The 24,633-nt window shown below is 36.6% G+C and overlaps 5 protein-coding genes across 5 annotated transcripts; 3 read left to right on the forward strand and 2 right to left on the reverse strand.

Annotated features, from left to right (window-relative positions):
- On the forward strand, positions 888 to 4,092 carry LOC18772841 (RPM1-interacting protein 4). The gene is made up of 3 exons (XM_007207337.2): positions 888 to 1,016; positions 2,816 to 2,998; positions 3,660 to 4,092. Exons 1-3 carry the CDS (start codon positions 1,011 to 1,013, stop codon positions 3,702 to 3,704), a joined length of 234 nt encoding a protein of 77 aa, XP_007207399.1. The 5' UTR covers positions 888 to 1,010; the 3' UTR covers positions 3,705 to 4,092.
- Positions 4,560 to 6,741, reverse strand: LOC18773344 (transmembrane emp24 domain-containing protein p24beta2). Its single transcript, XM_007205837.2, has 5 exons — positions 6,551 to 6,741; positions 5,866 to 6,075; positions 5,367 to 5,553; positions 5,146 to 5,253; positions 4,560 to 4,974 (listed from the first exon to the last, which is right to left on the reverse strand). The coding sequence occupies exons 2-5, from the start codon at positions 6,073 to 6,075 to the stop codon at positions 4,841 to 4,843; spliced, it is 639 nt and encodes a 212-aa protein (XP_007205899.1). The 5' UTR covers positions 6,551 to 6,741; the 3' UTR covers positions 4,560 to 4,840.
- Positions 9,014 to 12,959, forward strand: LOC18774819 (cellulose synthase-like protein E1). The gene is made up of 8 exons (XM_007206367.2): positions 9,014 to 9,366; positions 9,488 to 9,815; positions 10,603 to 10,743; positions 10,832 to 10,966; positions 11,074 to 11,283; positions 11,410 to 11,634; positions 11,783 to 12,130; positions 12,243 to 12,959. Exons 1-8 carry the CDS (start codon positions 9,095 to 9,097, stop codon positions 12,801 to 12,803), a joined length of 2,220 nt encoding a protein of 739 aa, XP_007206429.1. The 5' UTR covers positions 9,014 to 9,094; the 3' UTR covers positions 12,804 to 12,959.
- On the forward strand, positions 13,637 to 17,882 carry LOC18775050 (cellulose synthase-like protein E1). Its single transcript, XM_020565154.1, is given in 10 exon segments — positions 13,637 to 13,911; positions 14,035 to 14,081; positions 15,287 to 15,564; positions 15,676 to 15,816; positions 15,899 to 16,030; positions 16,169 to 16,378; positions 16,483 to 16,710; positions 16,811 to 16,853; positions 16,856 to 17,157; positions 17,325 to 17,882. Coding segments are annotated over 10 exon segments (2,214 nt in total).
- Positions 20,493 to 24,190, reverse strand: LOC18774947 (cellulose synthase-like protein E1). The gene is made up of 8 exons (XM_007208106.2): positions 23,883 to 24,190; positions 23,436 to 23,760; positions 22,692 to 22,832; positions 22,437 to 22,568; positions 22,069 to 22,281; positions 21,738 to 21,965; positions 21,316 to 21,663; positions 20,493 to 21,213 (listed from the first exon to the last, which is right to left on the reverse strand). The coding sequence occupies exons 1-8, from the start codon at positions 24,155 to 24,157 to the stop codon at positions 20,659 to 20,661; spliced, it is 2,217 nt and encodes a 738-aa protein (XP_007208168.1). The 5' UTR covers positions 24,158 to 24,190; the 3' UTR covers positions 20,493 to 20,658.

Consider the following 24,633-nt stretch of genomic DNA (forward strand, 5'->3'; position numbering starts at 1 on the left):
GGAAAAAAAAAATGGGAATCAAGAAACACCGTTTGAAATTTGCTTGTAGAATTCGAATAAATAAGATTTACCTTATGAACATAAACTAGAGCTTTGAACCATACTTATTAAAACACAGGACTGAGTATAGTACATATGAAATACATTAGTGTAGTATTCGGTAAATTTGTTAACAGCATACGGCGAAAAATTCAGCTATCATATAAAAAATTTAAAATTATTTGTAGTCTTTTTTTTCAATAGTCTGCTTGCGTATAATAAGTGTATAATGCATTTGACAAAAGTGTATAATTCAAAAAAATACAGATGCATATAACACACAAATAATACATTTGCGTTTTAAAAAACACATTATTTTATATAATTGAGAAATGTACGAAAAAATAGAAATACATACAAGTATAATATGCTAATTTACTAACTATCTGTTTGGAAAAAAAATTATACATTTTTTTTTTTCCATTAATGGAAAGAGAAAAAAGTTGGTATCTACATTAATTGATTAATTAATTAATTTGATTAATATAGAGGACATGGAGACGCCAAACTGTTTGAAATTTTAAACGCTACGAATGCCAGCAAGTCAATGTGCTGTTTTTGCCTCTGTGCAACCCAACAGCTACTCCTAACTTCCTCACTCCGTCTGCCAGCTCACCATCCCGTTCCGTTATTACTTTATTTATTTATTTATTTATAATTTGCCTTCCTTTCAATTTCATTTCAAACACACAAACCACGTCAGCGCTGACGTTGACCAAACGGCGACCGAACAATATTTCCGTTCCCTTTTCACAACATAACGCCGTTTATTCAAGAAAAAAGCGAACCGTTAAAGCCTCATATTCCCAGATTTCACACTGCAATTATAGGCCCATTTTTGGCCCAACCTCTCTCTCTCTCTCTCTCTCTCTCTCTCTCTCTCTCTCTCTCTCTCTCTCTCGCTCGCTTTGCTTTCCGAGTCATTTCTTTTCCCGGAAAAAAAAAAAAAGTTTTCCTTTTTGATCGAATTCATGTCGGTACGTAATCGCCTTCGTCTCTTTCTTCAATCTGAATATAAATTCTTAATATTTGTATGCTTTTTTGTTTTTTATTTTTAATCTTTGTGATGCTTAATTTGCTGGATTTGCTCCGGTTTTTTATTGGCTTTAGCTGTATTTCATAGATTTCTTGGTTAATCTGTATTAATTCAACTGTAATTGACTCAGATCAATCTATTGTAGTATTTATTTTGCATTAATTTTGAGCAAAATTTATGTTTTTTTCTTTTGTTTTTTGATTTTCGAGTTTCCGCAGTTACATGATGCAATTTTGGATTTCCAGAGGAGCAGATTTTAACTTTTCAATTTTCTTTTAGTTTGGTTTCAATAGGAATGGTGAAAATGAAACGACCAGAAAAGGAATGGTGAATGACAAATTTTCCCTTATCTTTCTTACAAAATTATCAAGTTAGAATATTTTTCGAGTCTGCATTTCTATTTAGTGTTGGTATTGTTATTATTTGTTGTCCTTCATTGTTTTTGAGTGGGGCATATAATCTTATACAAACTTCTACCTAATTCATGGTGATTTTGCTTATTATATTAAGGGCATTTGATATTTCCTAAGTATTCCACGCTCACGTATATGTGGTTCTGTGTGTATGTGTGTGTTATGCTGATTCTGAATGCGTAGAATAGTTGGATGAAGAAGGGTTTTGTTGTAATTTCCTTGTCCAAAACAAGGATTTCTGTAAGAACTAAAAAGCTTTCTTCTATTTGGGTTTTTATGTCCTGGGAGAAGGTTAGAGTTCTTTTTACCTGTTTTTTTTTTTTCCTTCTTTTCATTCAATTCATGTATCTTTATAGTTTTTATTTTAATAACATGAATCTGGTGGGTTGAACAGCTGTGATGAGTGCTTCCTGAATATGACTTGAGTTATGTTTCTAAATTGCTTGATGTCCTAATTCAAAATCAGTAGGCTTTTCTGAGCGTCTTCCTCTTCTGTCTGATTTTGATAGGATATTAGCTCCATTTCCTTTTATATGTGTTAAACGCTTTCTGAACGCTAGCCATTTCTTGTCTGTGTATTCTTCTGTTTTTCCCTTATAATGTTGAGTTCAGTGAAATGCCATTGGAGCAGTTCCTATCATCTTGGAGCGGCTCCTATCATTTGATCAGGAGACAAAACCCATCTCATTTTCTGGTTTTCTAGGATTATCCTAAAGATGCAGCACTGAGCAGGATTTAGGGGGATAGTAGTAGCCAGGTTTTAAACTCATTGTTCCATAATCTTACTCAGTGTTCCATATCCTTACTGAAGTGTTTTTGGAAACTGGATCCATTTAGCATTTACTCAGGTTGAGGTCAGGTTGGAATTGTTAGATTGAGTTGGTCTTTGGCATGTGAAGGCTAAGTTGCAAGTTATTGGTATACGTTTATAAATATAGGGGGCCAGTACGTGTATGGTGGTAGATAATTGTCTTGGAACCTTTTTGAAAGTATTTGATCCTATTGAGTGGTCATTTGTAGTTTAGAAATCTAGGGGTAGCCTGACATTGGGTTTCTGGCGTTCTGTCCTCTGTGGTTGGTGCAATTTTATTCTTGTGTGGGGTGTGTGATAGATGACAACCCGGATGAGTTCAGGTTGTAAAATAGTGCTGGTTTGTCCTTTTGTTATTTATTTTATATATATATATATATATATTTATATTTATATTTTTGTAGTTGAGAGAAGATTTTATTGCCTGTCAATCATTAGCTCTGTAAACTTATACTTGCCTGCCATTTGCATTACTCGGCTGAATAATAGTGCAAATATTTTTCTGATTGCTAGCAGGAAAAGGGTAGGCCACTCCCTAAATTTGGTGAATGGGATGTCAATGATCCTGCTTCAGCTGAGGGGTTTACTGTGATCTTCAACAAGGCTAGGGATGAGAAGAAGACAGGTGGAAAACCTGAGTCACCAGGAAAGGCCGATCCTAATATAAGGCATGGAGTTGAGCCCGGCAGGCCTCCATCTGTAAGATGCTTTCTCAGAACAGTTGTCTCATTTCTTTCTCTAATGATTTGATAAATAAGTGGGACAGCCAATAAGAATTCATTCTTTTTCCAGTTGATGGTGGTTTGCGTAGTTACAAGCTTTTGATTTTCAAGTGACAGTAGTACAATACACAACTTGAATAGATAGCATACCTTTCTCACCAAAAAAGTAGACTGCATATCAATGTAACACTGCCTTATTGATCACACTCAGCCTACCAGTTAATAAAGATCAATACAACCGACTTCTTGTAAAGAATTGTAGTTAGGAAGAGAGGAAAAGGACTAATATAATATTTAGAGGCAAGATTTTGAAAAAGAAAAGAAAGGAAGACGATTTGGCTATTTATCTGCATTATTTGATTGCTCCACGGGAGTGGAATTGGAACATGAACCCTCTGATTCTGCCTTGTTTAAGATAGATGTCGCCTAATAGTCACAGTTGTTTGGAAAGAACTAGTGGCCCAGGACTTTAGTATTTACTCATCTTGTGGTCAGTTGATCATTATGCGGCCCTTTCATTCTTACTACGTTTATGTCTTTGTGCATCTGTTTTTGTGCTTCGAATCATTTCTGCTGCCGAAAGTTGTTTTAGTTTGCTTGACTTTCTCTCTCCTTGTGGATGATTTCACAATGCGCAGAAAAAATGGTTTTGCTGCATTCATCAACCACCAGCCGAATCTTGACAAGGTTGTCTCCATGGAAGTGCTTCAATAGAAGAGTACGGTGTTCTGTAACTGGCTCTACCATATTTTTCCAAAGATAGGGAGCTGTATAGCAATGATGGATGGAATTTATTGTGGCGTAAAAAAAAAAAAAAAAACCTTTGTGACGGGAGGAGTAAAGAAGACAAATATACTTATTGTATCTATATTGTCTGATGTTGTTGTGATTGGTATTTAGAATGCCAATCTGTTTCTTGTCTTATCTTTTGCTACACGCTTTAGAGCTTTGCTTATGACATTTTTTTTTCTTTTCTTCCTTCGTTGTATTATCAAACCCGTCTTGTGTGTGAAATTATTTTGTTTTTGTTTTTGTTTTGAAAATTCAGAAACTTTTTCTTCTTTTCTTCTAGGGGACCTCTCTGCGGATTGTTAAATTATTTTGTATGTATTTTCCATGTTATGGATCTCTGGTACCAATAAGAGAAAATGGAATCGTACCCCTAAAATTTTCTTTTGAATACAAATAAATATAACATCTCATTTTTACTCATTATACATCTCAACTTCTTTTCTGGGGTCAAAAATTCATATGAACAACAAACTGTTCATATGTCAACTGAAATTCAAGCCCCCAAACTGTTCATTTTTAGTATGGATTAGGTCTTCTAACAATTTTGGAGGGAATGTTCCCTTAGTTTTGTTAAATCCGTTCATTTTTAATTTGAATTTTTATTATAATATTATTTGCAAAAACCATTTAGAATTCTCGTGTGAATTTTATTTAAACTGTGTAACTGCACAAGTAGCCTGTTATTATATGGCTGAAATCAGAAAGCTTATGCTCGCATTTGCACACATGAACATTCAATGCCCAAATGAACACAATTTCCTTTTTCTTCTTTCTATGAAGAAATGAACACAATTTCAGGTTATTCGTATTCAAAGAATTTCCCCCCAGCCCCCAAAAAAGAAGAAGAGAATTTTGAGACTCGAAGGGATTCCACAAGAAACAATGAGATGGCTTAGCTTCCAAAGTGATGGTTTCTATACATGATTTATTCCTGCGGGATAAAATTGAAATAAAAAAACAGAAGCATGGGGGAATAACAGTTAAGTGTAAAGCTCTTCTATTGGTAATATCTCTGGCTAAGACAAGTTCAGACTCTGGTCACCCCAAGCTTTCGTTCAAAGAGGCGGCGAAGAAGGTAAACTTGGAGAGCGCTGGCACCAACAAGTGCTGCTGATTCAAAGAAGGCCTTGTGGATCGCCCTCCGGCTCATTGCTTCGTTTACTGCATCAACGATTGCCAGGGCAATTTACGTAACAAAGAGATCAAAATTAAAATTATGTTTCACATGTTTGTCGAGAAACATATTTGTCTATGCACACTACGGAATCAATATTAGTTCAACTTAAGTGTAAAAGCTTCCTCTATATTTGGTAACCGGAGTTCAGCAGATACCTATTGCCTGGCGTTCGGTCTGAGCCTCGAGCCAATGCTGCTCAAACTGAATGTTGTAAAGAGCTTCCTCTAACTTTGATACCTGCTCTAACAATGGGTTAAAATGCTCTGCATATATGCAAACAAAAATGTCATAAGTCCGTCTCCTTATTTCACAAAGAGCGGTCAACAGTTGAAAGAATAACTAAAGATTTCAAAAGAAGCACAAAGCAACCGCTCACCATCTTTTGCATGTTGATCATAGTATGTAAAATGGCTAACGTGTATATCAAAGTCTATGGTTTCATGATAAGGCGACTTGTTGGTGAAGCAGAACTGATGGACTCCTTTGTGACGAGTGACAAAATCAAACTTCTCACTTGTCTTGTCACGAAAATCGTGAATCTGCTCACCAGAAGGTCCCTTCACCTGAAAATTCCAATGACATTGTACGATCACAGGTGGGTTTTCAGTTAAAATGCCTCTCTTTGGCCCAAAAAGAAAAAAGTTAACATGCCTCTCAATATTATGCTTAACAATATAGGCATGGAATAATGCAAGATCTTCAACCACTATGATCCATTTACGTTTTTGCTTATGCAAACACATGGTTTCCAGTTTAGCTACATACGTTATGAGCTGTCTTATTAAATCAGCAGTAAATGAAAGAGATCATGGCATGGCTAAAACCATATATGAGAAATTATCAAACCCAAATCAGGGAACAAATGTCGAGCTTACCACGAGGTCAACACCGTCTTGAGTATAATGCCAAGATGCATCCACCTTAATTACAACAAAAGAGATGTGGACAGTATCTCCTTCATATTGAACATTATGAGAGAAGCATTCTTCTCTGTCAATCACAAATCTGATCCCAAAAACTGCTTGTAGGCTCACCAAAAATGTCAGCAGCAAAACAGCAGCACAATTTGAAAACCCAACTTTCATCTGCAGATTAAAAGCAGGATTGTTAACATTCAAGCTAACAAAATTATTACACACAAAATATGACAAATCACAGGCCTGAAATTTTTAGTTTCCTTTTTCTTTTTGCTTCATGCAAACAATTCAGTCAAGCAACAGGGCAGAAACGAAACTTGGTTGTTCCTTAAAACTGAAAATCAAAACTAACCCAGAAACCATTTTCTACCAAAACAAACAGAGAACAAATAAGAATCAAGTTTCCAAGAAATAATCTGATTCATAAATTGAATGCTGAAAGAAAAATTCCAACTTTTTCATCAGATTGACCGGTAAATTGGAAAAAAAGATTAAAACTTGCGATATAATAAAAAAGCTACAATCATAACAAATAAATTCCCATTAGTGCCCTGTTTGGCATCCAAACAGAGTGAGAGAGATCAAACAAAACGAAATTATTGGAAGCTAAAATTACAGAATTTGTAGAAGACATAGGATTTACCTTGGAATGTTTGAACAATTTGACGGAGGCCGCAGAGAAAATAAAAACAAATTAAAATTAAATACAGGATTTATAAAATAATAAAATAGAATAATGAGATAAGCAGTTGGGTGTTAGAAGTTAAGGATGGAGGAGTTTGTGTGTAGGTTTCAAATCTCAAAAGGTCCACTTCGAACGTAACGAACGAGACTGCAACTACACGAAAGCTTCAGTTTAGTAATTTTGTCGCATATAATGCGACGTGTCGTTTCCATCCTGTCCTTCGTTTGTAGTGTTTTTTTTTTGAAGTCCCTGTTATAAAAAAATTGGAAAAAACCCAATATAGCCGTGAGAAATATTATTTCTTTTAAAAAAAATTGTTAAAAAACGAGTATAGCCGGGCGGCTATACTATTTTTGGTATAAAAAATTGGCCGCACCCTGGTATAGCCGCGCGGCTATACTATTTCTTTTATAAAAAATTGGAAATCCCTAGTATATATTTTTTTGTTTTACGCCCCGTAATTCTTCCTCAGCCAGGCTGGGGCAGAATAAAACCCCAATCCAATTATGAAATCCCTTCTCTCCCACTTCCTTTATGTATACCCTTTCAAATCCAAATAAAATTTACAAATTAAAAATTTAATTTTATTAAAAAAAATTATAAATTAATAACAAAATTAATATTTTTGTATATACAAAATAAAAATGAGAGGCATTATTATTACTGATCAATAAAGATATCTATCAATAAAAATTTCTTAAAATAAAAAGAGGGGGGCGAGAAGATTTAATTTTATTACAAAATGTTGGTATTTTACCGGGCGGTTATATGCTGTTTAAATTTTTTTCAAAACCGAGTATAGCCGCGCGGCTATACGATTTCTTTTATTAACAAAGGGAAAAACGGGTATAGCCGCCCGGCCGTACTATTTCTTTAAAAGAATTTTAAAAAATATGAGTATGGCAGGGCGAAAACATAGCATAGCCGATTTCTTTTTAAAAAGCCTAAAAACCAAGTATAGCCGACCGGCTATACTATTATGTTATAAAGAAAATTGGAAAACACCCAGTAGAGCCGTGCGAAATACTATTTCTTTTTAAAAAATTGTAAACAAACCGCTCTAACCATCTGGCTATACTATTTCTTTTCTAAAAAATTGGAAAAAAAAACCCAGTATAGATTTCTTTTTCTTTTTTTTAAATGGAAAAACCCGAGTATAGCTGTTATAAAAAATTGGGAAAACCCAATATAGCTGCACTATACAAATAAAATAGGTATGTGTTTTATTCGGCAATACAATAAGGTAACTGTTTCTTAACAATTAGGAAAAATGTGTGCGACAAAAAAGAAGAATAATATATGTGTGAAACAAAGATGTTTATCAATTAACACGTATTCTTATGACATAGCCAACAAGGTTTAATCTAGTGAAAAAAGGACTTTGATTTGTAAATTAATGGTTTTAAGTTCAAACCCTCATGACACCATAGTAGTGTGTATGTGAAACCCCCTTCACTTATAGTTTGATTATCACTTGTACTAAAAAAATATGACATGCATGCACATTGAAGTTATAAAGATTATTGATGGAGAGAAAAGAGGAGATGAGAAATAATGTTCACGGAGCAGTCTCATTCAAAAGGGATATATTATTGATGGAGAATTATCATGGGGATAAAGTTGCATAACACATAGTACTGTGTAGCAGAATAAAGTTGCAACTACATAAAGTTACGAGAATTATTGATGGAGAGAAAAGAGGACATGAGAAATAAAGTTGTGTGTAATTACTATTATGTCATAATGTTTACACTGTTATCTTCTATTTTCTAGTGGAATGTATTTGATACACTATGTGTAGGAATCCTACTAGCAAATCACTCAAGAGATTATGCAAGGATAAGAGAGAGAGAATTTTAGAATTAGAACTCAGAGGTCTAGCTTTAGAGAGAGAAGTCCCGACTTATTTCTCTATTTTTTTTCAATTGATTCACAATGACATCAACTCTCTCTACAAAATATTCATTACAAGCTTAATTGCCCACTTAGTGGTTAACTTAACTACCAAAAGGAAAGGCTAGAAATAGCCAATTCACATACAAACAAAAACAACAATATTAAAGTTTCCTACAAACATGGCTCAATCTCTTCATGATGTATTAACAAGGCATGCATGATGTATTATATAGACGTGTCATAATTTGTACCTAGTAAATAGTATATGCACGCTAATTATATAATATTAACAGCGGCAGTCTTACATTTTGGAGGCCACCTAAATGGGCCTTCTCCTCTATATATTATTAGTACCAAAATACAGATAACTTACCTACAAAAATATCTGCGCATGTATAGTATATACTACATTAGATGGTGGCAGAGTTTGTAAATAGTGGAGAAGTTATGGGCGCGTCTTATCTTTATTTTGGCTTCATATCATGAAACTATGGTGAACGATATGATAGCCTGACAGGGGCCGGGACCCATTATCCCAATCATAAAACCATTGAGAGGACTGAGAAAAATCAACTCAGACTCAGAGCTAGCTAGTGAGCTGCAAAAATGGCAAAGGAAGAGCATTTACCATTGTTTGAGACAAAAAAAGCCAAGGGAAGAGTCTTATTTAGGATTTTTGCAGCTTCTATATTTGCAGGCATATGTTTGATTTGGGTTTACAGAGTAAGTCACATACCAAAAGCAGGAGAAGATGGAAGGTTTGCCTGGATTGGATTGTTGGGTGCTGAGATATGGTTTGGTTTTTACTGGCTCCTCACTCAAGCCTCCAGGTGGAACCCTGTTTATAGGCACACCTTCAAGGACAGGCTCTCTCAAAGGTACCTACTTTCGGTTCATGTTAGTCTTTCTATTAGTTAATGTACGTATTAATCAATTTGGAACAGATAAGTATGATTTTATATATGCCTTAAATAACTGTCATCCATGAAATTTGAACAGATATGAGAATGAGTTGCCTGGGGTGGACATATTTGTGTGCACGGCGGATGCAAGCATAGAGCCACCAATGATGGTGATGAACACTGTTCTGTCAGTCATGGCTTATGAGTATCCACCAGAGAAGCTGAGTGTGTATCTCTCAGATGATGGAGGGTCAGAAATTACATACTACGCCCTCATGGAGGCTGCTGAGTTTGCCAAACACTGGATACCATATTGCAAGAAATATAATGTGGAGCCAAGATCACCTGCTGCTTATTTTGTCTCAAAACATGGTGATGATGCAGTTGAAGATAATCATCAGGCTAAAGATTTCGTGTTTATCAAGGTACTAATATCAAGAATTGAATTAACTTTCAGAAATTTTTGTGGTGCAACTTTAGGTAAGCCCATCACAAATATTTATTAATCCGTCTTCCGAAAACGTTACCGCACGAGTCCTAAGAATAGGAATTAGTTGAAGTGTCGTCTTTTCAATCCCGATGCCTATAATATAAGCCAACCCAATGGATTAGGTGAATTGGGTTGGGTCATCCCTGACCTGTTTTCAATCCTGCTGCTTATAATAAGCCAACCCAATTGTTCTCTCTCCTCACGTAGATTATTCACTGGGCCCCACACACAAATTTGTGAAAGCGTTGTGCATTTTGCCCGAGAATCCTTTATTTTTCCACGATTGATTGGTGCATATTGATATGGAGTAGAGTGTCTAAGGTAGCGGATGAACGAGTATATAGTTTAACAAGGCATGTACATATTTTATAATACAAGTTGTTTGACGACACCATCGTGTTACAATGACACTAGAAATTTATTTTTTCATTCCTACTTCCCGACATTATAGATAACAAAAAATAATAGTAAGAAATGTTGTTACGATATTGCTAATTTATTAATATATTACATGGAAAATGCTAGGCTTATTACACTTTTATACCACATTACGTACGTACTACATCTCTAATATAGATGGGTCTCATTGTATTGGTGGGCTCCATCTCTATTAGATATGTGGTATAAAAATATAATAAGCCTAACATTACGCATATTACATTATTAATTAATTAGCTTCTAACTGGTGAGGTGCCTTTGTGATGATGAATTTGTTGTGGTAGAAATTATACAAGTACATGGAGAATAAAATCGAAAATGCAGTGAAGCTAGGCCAGGTTTCAGACCAAGTACGATCAAAACATAAAGGCTTTTCTCAGTGGGATTCATATTCATCTCGACGTGATCATGACACCATTCTTCAAGTATGAAAGATATAACCAATATCAGTTTAATTTGAATTAATTGTCTGATATATTTTATGCTTAACATATTTTTCTTAAATTTTCTCAGATAGTAATTGATGGAAGAGACCCGATTAATGCAACAGATAATGAAGGTTGTAAGTTGCCAACTTTAGTGTATTTGGCTCGAGAGAAGAGACCCCAGTGTCACCATAACTTCAAAGCTGGTGCTATGAATGCTCTGGTAAATTACATATTTTGTTTCTCATATAAATAAAATGAAAAAAATTCTGGCTTCTTCTTCAATCAATATTCTTTGTTATCTAATATCCTTTGTTAATTTATTTTAAGATTAGGGTATCTTCAAACATTAGCAATGGGAAGTTACTTCTTAATGTAGATTGTGATATGTATTCAAACAACTCCTTGGCCATACGAGATACGCTTTGTTTCTTAATGGATGAAGAGAAAGGCCATGAGATTGCATTTGTACAGTTCCCACAGAATTTCAAAAACCTTACTAAGAATGAATTATACGCTTCATTACGCGTAATCAATGAGGTGAGTATTTGTTGACAATAATTATATATGGAATAATTATAGTTTGATCATGTTATTTTAAATTTTATTAATTCTTACTTAATTGGAATTATTTGTCTGTGTTGTGTTGTGTTGTGTATATGGAAGGTGGAAGCACATGGTGTGGATGGTTATGGTGGCCCTCTATATGTTGGAACTGGATGCTTTCACAGGAGAGATACACTTTGTGGGAGGAAATTCAGCAAGGATTCTAAGAGTGATATGAAGTGGGATAATAGAAAAAGAGAAGAACTTGGCATTCATGAATTGGAAGAAAACACAAAAAGTCTTGCAAGTTGTACATTTGAAGAGAACACTCAATGGGGAAAAGAGGTCTCTCTCTCCCCTAAAATTTTATGGTCAATCATGGCGTATTCGTTTTAATGATTAATAAATCAATAATGAAATGACACGTAATCATTGTTTAAAAATACTGCCGGTATGATTTAAATTCAAAATTTAATTGGTAATGCATGTGTAGATGGGCTTGAAATATGGATGTCCAGTTGAAGATATAATAACGGGGCTATCAATCCATTGCCGGGGATGGAAATCGGTGTATTGCAATCCAGCAAGGGAAGCTTTCTTAGGATTAGCTCCAGCCACACTGCCTCATATACTTGTGCAGCATAAGAGATGGTCAGAAGGTAACTTTCATATTTTTCTTTCTAAGTACAGTCCTGCTTGGTATGCCTATGGGAAGATTAGGTTAGGCCATCAACTTGGATATCTTCGCTACTCCCTCTGGGCTTCAAATTGCTTGGCAACCCTAGTTTACTCAACTCTCCCTTCGCTTTACCTCCTTAGAGGCGCATCCTTATTTCCACAGGTATGGTTCCAGATGTCCTTATATCCTCATTATATATATATTGAACCGTACGGTATTTAGAGTATATTTCCCGATGCACGTCTAATGGATTTTGTTTTGTGAATTTAATTAGATGTCAAGTCCATGGCTCATACCATTTGCTTATGTGATCATTGGCAAGTACACTTGGAGCTTTGTGGAGTTTCTGTGGTGTGATGGTACAATATTAGGTTGGTGGAACGAGCAACGCATATGGCTTTACCAGAGAACAAGCTCCTACCTCTTTGCCTTCATAGATACCATTCTATTCTCCATCGGATACACTAATTCAGCCTTTGTAATCACAGCCAAGGTGGCAGAAGAAGATGTGTCGAAGCGATATGAGAAAGAGATTATGGAGTTTGGAGCCTCCTCTCCAATGCTCACCATTTTGGCAACACTTGCGTTGCTCAATCTGTGCTGCTTTGCTGGGTTTGTATTGGAAGAAGCAATTGCTGGATCAAAGGGCATTGCAAAAGCTTACGAGACTATGTCTTTGCAGGTTCTTCTGTGTGGGGTTTTGATTCTCATTAACCTACCTTTGTACCAAGGCCTTTACCTGAGGAAAGATAAAGGAAAGATGCCGAGCTCCATAGCATATAAATCAATGGTCATTGCTGTGTTTTCTTGTGTATGTTTTAAATTATCATGTTAAATTAAGGGATTGTGAAGAAATGTATGTTCTAAGAGCCCCCCAACCTACAATTTTCTTAATTAACTGCCTCACATCACATGTGGACGTTCCATGATCATTATCCTGGAACAAACATTGGATTGAAAACAATTGGTATGAAAATCATTTGCTTAATTATATTTTGTGTACACTCATACTGGTTATGATAAAATGAATAAAACAAGCCGTGTTGGATTCTAAATAAACAGAGCCTCTTCTGAAAAACTTGTTCAAAAGGGAAAAAGGGCTATCTCCTCTCATTTATCTATTCAACTACAGTTTCATATTACTCCCCAATATATGGGGCTTGCGGTCTCATTCTCATCCGGAAAGACTATAATGAGGAGTAGTGAGGAGCTTATTTGAGGAGTTCAATCCCACCATTGACTTAAAATCTGCCCTCATAAAAATGTATATTGTAGCTAAAAACTAGTCCACCAAGTTTTCCACTTAGCATGACCACGGGCATTAATACTTGCTTAAAGACAGGCAATACCAAACGACTCGATTGCCATAAACTTTACTACCCGCCAGGATATGTGTGTCATCTCGCATATCCTTTGTTTTGTAACGGAGGAAACTAGAAATCCCCACCCCCAACAAAAAGAAAAGAAACAAAAGATTTTTAAAAAAACTGCACGTGTTTTTGTTGCACCTAACTACTACCACACCATTAGGTTGTGGCAGAGTTTTGTTATTTTGGCTTCATATTATAAGACTTGGGTGAATCTCTATAACTAGGAAAGGAACCCATTCTCCCAATCATAAATCTGTTCAGTACTGGCTACTGAGAAATGGCTAGCCATGAGCTGAGAATGGGAAAGGAAGAAGAACATTTGCCATTGTTTGAGACGAAGAGAGCCAAAGGAATAGTCCTATATAGGCTTTTTGCAGCATCTGTATTTGCAGGTATATGTTTGATTTTGGTTTATAGGGTGAGCCACGTACCAAAAGCAGGTACAGATGGAAGGTTTGGGTGGATTGGATTGTTAGGTGCTGAGATATGGTTTGCTTTTTACTGGCTCCTCACTCAAGCCTCTGGGTGGAACCCTGTTTATAGGCACACCTTCAAGGACAGGCTCTCTCAAAGGTACCTACTACTTCACATTGCATCTCTCTTTTTGGTAAATCATTTACTTCATGTTACTCTGTCTATTAGTAATGTATGTTCTATTTATGTATTCAACAACTGTCATCCATGAAATTTGAACAGATATGAGAGTGAGTTGCCGGGGGTGGACATATTCGTGTGCACGGCAGACCTATTAGTTGCACCTTCAACCGTTACAAATGCAGCTGTAACAGCTGCAGATCACCCATGATATTAGCACCAGCTGTAGTCTCTCCTTCCTAAGAATCTTGTAATTATTTTGTAATCTTTCCTTGATCATAGCAAGTGTAACGCCTCCTTGATATCAGCTCTTTTGAATTTCTGTAACTGATTCATACTGTGTATAAATATAGAAAATCTCAACACTAGTTGGTGTGAGGAAATCTAAACTTTATATGGTATCAGAGCTTTACTGATCCTATTCCTTTTCTTATCTTCTGATCTCTATCGTTATTATTTTCTTTTCTTTTCTATTCCTATGGCTACATCAGATGCTGCATCTCAACCTAATCAAGATACAACCATCAATCCCACTTCCACACTCACTCTCAATCAAACAATGCCAATGCCTAATCCTTCACACTTTCTTTCCCTTAAGCTCAACCCCACCAATTTTCTTTTGTGGAAGACACAATTTGAGCCAATTCTAATTTCTCATGACCTTGAAGGTCTCATTGATGGAACTGACACTGCACCATCATCTACAGTAGGTGCGGGCAATACCTCTCAGTCCAACCCAGAGTTTATTTCTTGGCGCAAACGTGACCAAATGCTTCGTAGCTGGATTATTGCATCCTTAACTGAAGATGTTATGCCTCACATAGTAGGCACCTCCACCTCCTTTCAAGCCTGGCAAGCTCTCACACAAGCTTTTGGATCTCCTACGAATACCCGACTCCTTCAGTTACATGCTCAACTTCAAAATTTCTCAAAAGGCGATCTACCGGTAGCGACTTATCTTCAAAAGGCCAAACTCATAGCCGATCAACTTGCAGCCGCAGGAAAACCCCTTGATACCAATGAGTTCAATGCTATTATCTTCCGCAATCTAGGCAGCGATTACAGTGATATGGTCACTGCCATGTCTACCAGACTCAGTCCCATCTCTTATTCAGAACTCCATAGCCTACTTGTGAGTCATGAAATTCGTCTTCAAGAGCAGGCAACTTACTCCACCATTCTTCCTTCTGCTAATATGGTGTACAAAGGCCAAAATTCCAATAACACTCGGGCTCCAGCATCTCCAAATTTCCACAATCATCGAAGTCAATCAAATTTCAACAACAGATCACATCAAAACAACCACAGGTCTTTTCATACCAGATCCAATTCTCAGCACCGTGGATTACTCCCAACCCCACCATAGAGCCACCAATGATGGTGATAAACACTGTTTTATCAGTCATGGCTTATGACTACCCACCAGAGAAGCTGAGTGTGTATCTCTCAGATGATGGAGGCTCAGAAATTACATACTATGCCCTCTTGGAAGCTGTTGAGTTTGCCAAACACTGGACACCATATTGCAAGAAATACAATGTGGAGCCAAGATCACCTGCTGCTTATTTTGTCTCAGTACCTGCTGGTGATGCAGTTGAAGATAATCAGGCTAAAGATTTCGTAGTTATTAAGGTACTGTCTAATATCAAGAATTGAATTAACTTTCAGAAATTTTTGTGGTGCAACTTTAGGTAGGCCCATCACAAACATTTATTAATCTGCCTTCTGAAATTATTGCTGTAGAAATTATACAAGGACATGGAGAATAAAATCGAAAATGCAGTGAAGCTAGGCCACATCTCAGGAGAAGTACGATCAAAACACAAAGGCTTTTCTCAGTGGGATACATATAAATCGCGACATGACCATGACACCATTCTTCAAGTATGATAGTTTACCATAAAACTGCAAGTCAGGGTCACTTATATTTAACTGGTGTTTGATCAAATTTTTTTTCTTTTCTCAGATAGCAATTGATGGGAGAGACACCAATGCAGATGATGTTAAAGGGTGTGGGTTGCCAACTTTGGTGTATTTGGCTCGAGAGAAGAGACCCCAGTATCACCATAACTTCAAAGCCGGTGCTATGAATGCTCTGGTAATTTTACTTTATTTGGTAACACATTTTTTTTTTACTAGCTGAAGTATTCAGAAAAGAGAGTCGTTACTTGTTTTATGTTGCAAATAAATTTCATCTTATATTCATTGTTTGATCATTATGTGATCCTTTGTGTAGATCAGGGTATCTGCAAACGTTAGCAATGGGAATGTCATTCTTAATGTAGACTGTGACATGTATTCAAACAACTCCATGGCCATAAGAGATGCACTTTGTTTCTTAATGGATGAAGGGAAAGGTCATGAGGTTGCATACGTACAGTTCCCACAGAATTTCGAAAACCTTACTAAGAACGAATTATATAGTTCATTTCGAATAATCAGCGAGGTGAGTGTATACATATATCAATGGAATCGGAATTTTCGATTATTATAAATCTTTTGCCTACATGTTTGGAATTCTATATATGTGATGGATATTAAAATATGAAGGTGGAAATGCATGGTTCGGATGGTTATGAGGGCCCTATATACATTGGAAGTGGATGCTTTCACAGAAGAGATACTCTTTGTGGAAGGAAGTTCATCAAGGGATCTAGGAGTGATATGAAGTGGGAGATCAGCAGAAAAAGAGAAGAAAGTGGCATTCATGAATTGGAAGAAAATTCAAAGAGTCTTGCAAGTTGTACATTTGAACAGAACACTGAATGGGGAAAAGAGGTCTACTTTCTCTCTTTTTCTTTCTCAGTCTGTGCCACAACGAGTGCATATAATTAATTTGAGGAGCTTGATATATCTATGAATCTTGAAAACTTTGCAGATGGGATTGAAATATGGATGTCCAGTTGAAGATGTGATAACAGGGTATCGATTCAATGCCGTGGATGGAAATCGGTGTATTGCAACCCAACAAGAAAAGCTTTCTTAGGATTGGCTCCAACCACACTGCCTTACACACTTGTGCAGCATAAGAGATTGTCAGAAGGTTCTCTCCAGATTTTACTTTCTAAGTACAGTCCGGCTTGGTATGGTCATGGAAAGATAAGTTTGGCCCTTCAACTTGGATACTGTATTGTCTGCTGCTGGGCTTCCAATTGCTGGGCAACCCTATTTTACTCGATTGTCCCTTCACTTTACCTCCTTAAGGGCATTTCCTTATTTCCACAGGTATAATTGATCTTGTGTCTCAGTGATAATTGATTTGTCACAATATATGTCACATCACTAATAAACATATGAGTCTTGCCTCGCCTCTATCAGAGATGTGATTTATAATGTAGCCGCCCAAATAGTATATTTCTCAATGTCTGATGGGTTTTGTTTTGTGAATTTAGATCTCAAGTCCATGGCTCATACCATTTGCATATGTGATCATTGGCAAGTATACTTGGAGCTTTGTGGAGTTTCTGTGGTCTGGTGGCACAATCCTAGGTTGGTGGAATGACCAACGAATGTGGCTGTACAAGAGAACAAGCTCTTACCTCTTTGCCTTCGTTGATACCATTTTATACTTCCTGGGATATACTGATTCAGCATTTGCCATAACAGCCAAGGTGGCTGATGAAGATGTGTCGCAGCGATACGCGAAAGAGATTATGGAATTTGGGGCCTCTTCTCCAATGCTCACCATATTGGCAACACTTGCATTGTTCAATTTGTACTGCTTTGCTGAGTTTGTGAAGGAAGCGACCACTGGATCAAAGGGCATAGCACAAGTTTTTGAGACAATGGCTTTGCAAATTCTTCTGTGTGGGGTTCTGATCCTCATCAACATACCTTTGTACCAAGCACTTTATCTAAGGAACGACGAGGGAAAGATGCCGGCCTCCATAGCATTTAAGTCAATGGCATTTGTTCTAGTTGCTTGTACTTGTTTTAAATTTTCATACTGAATTGAATACCATATGGTATTGTGGGTTAAACCCAATGCGTATATACTTGGAAGATTGGTAAAGTTGCAAGTAACAGAAGGTGAGGAAATTGATGATCTTTGAGAGAGACCTAATCAAACCAACCTAAAATAAACCTGATTGTGCTAGGAAGATAAAACAACTCCAAGGCACAGACCTGCCCAAGACAGAAGAAGTGAAGCATCAGCCGCAGGCAACAAGCAACACAATCTGCATAACCTCTAGCTCATGCCCCTTTGACATATCCTTAGTGACCACCTTATTAGTGATGAAAAATCTGTTTGAGATCCCAATTGCCTCATTCCTTATACGTTCCGCCATCATGTGACAGAAGCATAAGCAAATGCAAGGAACAATTAGGCTTGACACATGAACAATAATAAATTACCTTCTTAATGATTGGATGTTAGCCTAATAATGATGTATCTTCTTCCTTCTTAATGATTGGTAATTGCGGGATTGAATGTTAGGATGCCATACTGCAGGCCAAAATTGGCTTAACAAGGGAATGCCGTGGAGCAAGCAAAGAGGAAGAACAAAGACATAATTCAAATTTGGCAAGGAATCTGAAGCAGGCAAAAGGTAGAGACTATATCTCATTTGGGAACCCAAGTTAGTAGCAATGCACCCTCAAACATGATTCTATTTATGGCAATGACATTTTATATAATGGTCAATAAAGAAACCTTTTTTTAATACAAATATCTAAATTGAGCAATGCAAGTATTGCCAATTTGCCAGTATGGTAAACATTGGAGACGAGGCTCAAAATTCCATAACCTCTTTCTCGTATCGATGCGAAACATCTTCATCAGAAACCTTGGCTGTTATTACATATCCTGAATCAGAATATCCGAGGGAGTTTAAAATGGTATCAATGAAGGCAAACAGGTAGGAACTTGTTCTCTTGTAAAGCCATGTACGTTGGTCGTTCTACCAACGTAAGATTGTACCACCAGACCACAGAAACTCCACAAACCTCCAAGTGTACTTGGCAATTATCACATATGCAAATGGTATGAGCCAAGGGCTTGAGACCTAAACCGACAAAACATGAATTTTGTAAAATTAGGAAAAAACTTACTATAGCCGAACGGCTATACTAATGGAACAACCTAGTATAGCCGCGCGGCTATATAATTCGTTTAAAAAAGTTAGGAAAAACCTACTATAGCCGACGGCCGTACTATGTCTTTTATAAAACATTGGAAAAAAAACCCTGTTTAACAGAGCCGCGATACTATTTTTTTAAAAAAATTTTTGAAAAACCAGAGTGTAGCCGCCCGGCTATACTCTTTCTTTTATAAAAAAATTGGAAAAAACCCAATATAGCCGCGCTTTTAAAGAAAATTCAGAAATTTTTTTAAAAACCGGAGTATATCAGCCCGGCTATACTATTTAATAAAAAAAATAATGAAAAAAGGATACTCCTAGTTGCATTAGTTTATCCTTTATAGATATGAATTTGGTATAGCCTTGCGACTATACAAATAAAATATGTATGTAAATTCGCCAACATTTCGGCAAAGTACAACTTAAAAGTTCGGCCACAATATAATATTTTAATATATATTATTTGTATTCAATAATGTGCATAATACAAGAATTTTGGGGGCATTATTGAAAATTTTGTAAAAAATACATGTATTAAACATGAAAAATACATACGTATATGTTCAATAAGAGCAGTGTACATTTGTTTTTTAAGAAACATGAATTTTACCACGCGGCTATATTATCTTTTGTAATGAAAAAAAGGGGAGAAAAACAGTATAGCCGACCGGCTATACTATCTCTTTCAAAAGAATTTGAAAAATTAGTAGTATAGCCGGGCGACTATACTGTTTTCATAAAAATTTGGAAAAATCCAGGTATGGCTGCACGGCGATACTGTTTCTTTTTTAAAAATTAGAAGGAAAAAAAACCCAGTATAGCCGCGGCTATACTATTTCTTTTATAAAAAACAAAATAGGAGAAGGAAAAAAAAACTCAATATAGCCGACGGGCTATACTATTTCTTTTAAAAGAATTTAGAAAAATACGAGTATAGTGTGTCGCAACGATATGAGAAAGAGATTATGGAATTTGGGGCCTCTTCTCCAATGCTCACCATATTGGCAACACTTGCATTGTTCAATTTGTACTGCTTTGCTGAGTTTGTGAAGGAAGCAACCACTGGATCAAAGGGCATAGCACAAGTTTATGAGACAATGGCTTTGCAAATTCTTCCGTGACATCAACATACATTTGTACCAAGCACTTTATCTAAGGAAGGACAAGGGAACGATGCCGGCCTCCATAGCATGTAAGTCAATGGCATTTGTTCTAGTTGCTTGTACTTGTTTTAAATTTTCATATTGAATTGAATACCATATGGTATTGTGGGTTAAACTCTGCGTATATACTTGGAAGGTGTGGAAGGCAAAAAGGAAGTTTGCAAATAATAGGTTAAGGATGTTTAAGTTGCAAGTAACAGAAGGTGAGGAAATTGATGATCTTTGAGAGAGACCTAATCAAACCGACCTAAAATAAACCTGATTGGGCAAGGAAGATAAAACAACTCCAAGGCACAGACAGCAGGAACCCAAGACAGAAGAAGTGAAGCATCAGCAGCAGGCAATTAGCAACACAATCTGCATAACCTCTAGCACATGCCCTTTGACATATCCTTAGTGACCACCTTATTAGTGATGCAAAATCTGTTTGAGATAGCCCTAATTGCCATTGATTTTATATAATGGTCAATAAAGAAACCTTTTTAATACAAATATTTAAAACATATACATGCAAATACAGAAAATGCCATTGATTTAAACGCTATGGAGCTTGGCATCTTTCCCTTGTCCTTCCTTAGGTAGAGGGCTTGGTACAATGGTAGATTAATGAGAATCAAAACCCCACACAGAAGAATTTGCAGAGGCATTGTCACATAAAGTTTTGTCATGCCCTCTCCCATGATTGCTTCCTTTACAACACCAAGAAAGCAGAACAAATTGAGCAATGCAAGTGTTGCCAGTATGGTAAACATTGGAGATGATGCTCCAAATTCCATAACCTCTTTCTCGTATCGATGTGAAACATCTTCATCAGAAACCTTGGCTGTTATTACAAATGCTGAATCAGAATGTCCGAGGGAGTTTAAAATGGTATCAATGAAGGCAAACAGGTAGGAACTTGTTCTCTTGTAAAGCCATATACGTTGGTCGTTCCACCAACCTAAGATTGTACCACCAGACCACAGAAACTCCACAAAGCTCCAAGTGTACTTGGCAATTATCACATATGCAAATGGTATGAGCCAAGGGCTTGAGACCTAAACCGACAAAACAAAACTCATTACTACAGACATTGAGAAAAGAGAAAAAGTTATGGAAGTTGTGACAAATTAATTAAATGAATGACAGAGGAACCATACCTGCGGAAATAACGAAACGCCTCTAAGGAGATAAAGTGAAGGGATACTTGAGTAAAATAGGGTTGCCAAGGAATTGGAAGCCCAGAAGCAGTAACAACAGTATCCAAGTTGAAGACCTAAGCTAATATTTCCATGTGCATACCATGCAGGGCTGTACTTAGAAAGCAAAATCTGGAAATCACCTTCTGACCATCTCTTATGCTGCACAAGTGTCTGAGACAGTGTGGTTGTGGCTATTCCTAAGAAAGCTTTCCTTGTGGGATTGCAATACACTGATTTCCATCCATGGCATTGGATTGATATCCCGGTTATCACATCTTCAACCGGACATCCATATTTCAAACCCATCTGCAAATTATAGAGATTCATTTAGCTCAAACTATTGTACACTTGTGTGTGTGGATAGAGAGAGAAATAAAGACCTCCTTCCCCCATTCAGTGTTCTCTTCAAATGCACAGCTTGCAAGACTTCTTGAATTTTCTTCTAATTCATGAATGCCAGTTTCTTCTCTCTTTCTACTAATCTCCCACTTCATTTCACTCTTACATCCCTTTATGAACTTCCTCCCACAAAGAGTATCTCTTCTGTGAAAGCAGCCACTTCCAATATATAGAGGGCCCCCATAACCATCCAAACCATGGAATTCCACCTTCAATTCCCACAAACAGAGAATTCCTAACATGTCAGCCATAAATATTAAAACATTATAAAACTTCACTTTAATAAGTTTAACTTCACGAACGCCTACTCACCTCACTGATTACTCGTAATGAATTGCTATATAAATCATTCTTAGTAACATTTTCGAAATTCTGTGGGAACTGTACATAGGCAATCTCATTGCCTTCTGCTTCATCCATTAAGAAGCAAAGTGCATCCCTTACTGCCTGAGAGTTGTTTGAATACATATCACAGTCTACATTAAGAAGGACCTGCCCATTGCTAATGTTTGAAGATACCCTTATCTGCAGCACAAAGGATCACATAACAAATTAACATTGAATTATAGAAATTTCTGCAGTATCAACAAACACACCAATAGAAATTTCTGCAGTAGCAAAGAAAATGTTGCCAAAAATATAAGCTTGAAATGAAACTGAGTTTCTTTTTACTAGTTTACCAATGCATTCATAGCGCCAGCTTTGAAGTTATGGTGATATTGAGGTCTCTTTTCTCGAGCCAAATACACCAAAGTTGGCAACACACACCCTTCAACATCTGTTGCATTTAGGTCTCTCCCATCAATTACTATCTGAGAAAAATGAAAAGGATGATAATATAATGCATTAATTAATGTGTGTTTATGTATGTCAATAGCTCAAATTAAGAAATTATTATCTTCCATTTCTAAACAGTGAGGATCAAAATTTCATACCTGAAGAATGGTGTCGTGGTCACGCCGTGATGAATATGTATCCCACTGAGAAAAGCCTTTATGTTTTGATCTTACTTCTTCTGAAATGCGGCCTAGCTTCACAGTATCTTCAACTTCATTCTCCATGTCTTTGTATAATTTCTACGTGGACAAATTGAGAAGGCAGCTATCACTAGATTAATCAATCATGCAATCTGTTTTATTGATTTTACCATTTTAGTGATTTAATTTATAATAAAAAAAATTAATAAGCCTATTGTCACTACTTATCATATTTGTATGTTCCTCCTCTATGTCCATGAACCTCCAGCAACATGTGCAGTGTTACTTTCCAAAAGAAGAACATTGGCAAAGTTATGAGTCTCCAAATCTCAGCTTGCAGCACTCAAAATTATGAAAACTTAATTGTGTACACTTCTTTCGTAAGAATGCGTATGAGATTCACTGTTTTTTTGTTAACAAATGAGGGAAGAAAATCTTAAGTGTAACCAGCTGTACACGATCATGTGTACATTCCGTTATAGGGAAGTTTTTCTCCATTGAGAGGTATTGGCTGGCTGTATGCCCCAATGAAAAACCCAATTCAGGTTATCAGTAATTCACATTTCGAACGAGAACACCACAACCCAATCCACGTCGCCATCCAAAATACGTTTTCTAGTATTTTGAATGTTTTACCATTTTCTGTCTTTTTCTTTATATATATAGATATATACATATATAGATAAGGAAATTAAATAGTACCTTAATGCCAGCCAAATCAGCAGCCTGGTTATGATCAGCATCAACTGCGTCATCAGAAGAAACAAAATAAGCAGCAGGTGATCTTGGCTCCACATTGTATTTCTTGCAATAGGGTATCCAATGCTTAGCAAACTTAGCAGCCTCCAAGAGGGCAAAGTATGTAATTTCTGAGCCTCCATCATCTGAGAGATACACACTCAGCTTCTCTGGTGGGTAGTCATAAGCCATGACTGATAAAACAGTGTTTATCACCATCATTGGTGGCTCTATTGTGGGGTCTGCCGTGCACACGAATACGTCCACCCCCGGCAACTCACTCTCGTATCTGTTCAAATTTCATGGACGATAGTTGTTGAATACATAAATAGAACATACATTACTAATAGACAGAGTAACATGATGTAAATGATTTGCCAAAAAGAGAGATGCATATATGAAAGTAGGTACCTTTGAGAGAGCCTGTCCTTGAAGGGGTGCCTATAAACAGGGCTCCACCTGGAGGCTTGAGTGAGGATCCAGTAAAAACCAAACCATAGCTCAGCACCCAACAATCCAATCCACCCAAACCTTCCATCCTCTCCTGCTTTTGGTATGTGACTTACTCTATAAAACCAAATCAAACATATGCCTGCAAATATAGATGCTGCAAAAATCCTATATAGAACTATTCCCTTGGCTCTCTTTGTCTCAAACAATGGTAAATACCCTTCTTCCTTTCCCATCTGATAATTCAGACCTCTCTCTCTCTCTCTCTCTCTCTCAAAATGGATAATTATATAATACATTTGTGTGCTTGTGGTTATATATACTATGGGCATGAATGATACCTGCCATGGTTGAATAAGGACATTATTGTTGACAATTATTTAATACATGCGTCCACCAATGGTTTAATGAGGATGTTGTGAAATGTTGACTTGAATTTTTAATGTTAGTGCACAGTGCACTAAAAGTAACAGAGTCTAGATACAACTGCTTGAGTTGTTAGAAATTGACATTATTACAAGACAGGTTGATTGCTTTGAATATTGACAAAGCCAAACAAAAACAAACGAGGGCTTGAGCTAGCTCTATGATGAATCACATTCGTCACCTTTGTTGAATCAGATTAACTGAATATATTGTTTGTTTTCTACTACAAGGGGCTAAGTTGTTAATGTCCCATATCAAATTTTGAAGGAAGTTGAGGTTTCATCTC

The sequence above is a fragment of the Prunus persica genome, chromosome G6 (genome assembly GCF_000346465.2).
Source record: "Prunus persica cultivar Lovell chromosome G6, Prunus_persica_NCBIv2, whole genome shotgun sequence".
Classification (NCBI taxonomy): Eukaryota; Viridiplantae; Streptophyta; class Magnoliopsida; order Rosales; family Rosaceae; genus Prunus; species Prunus persica.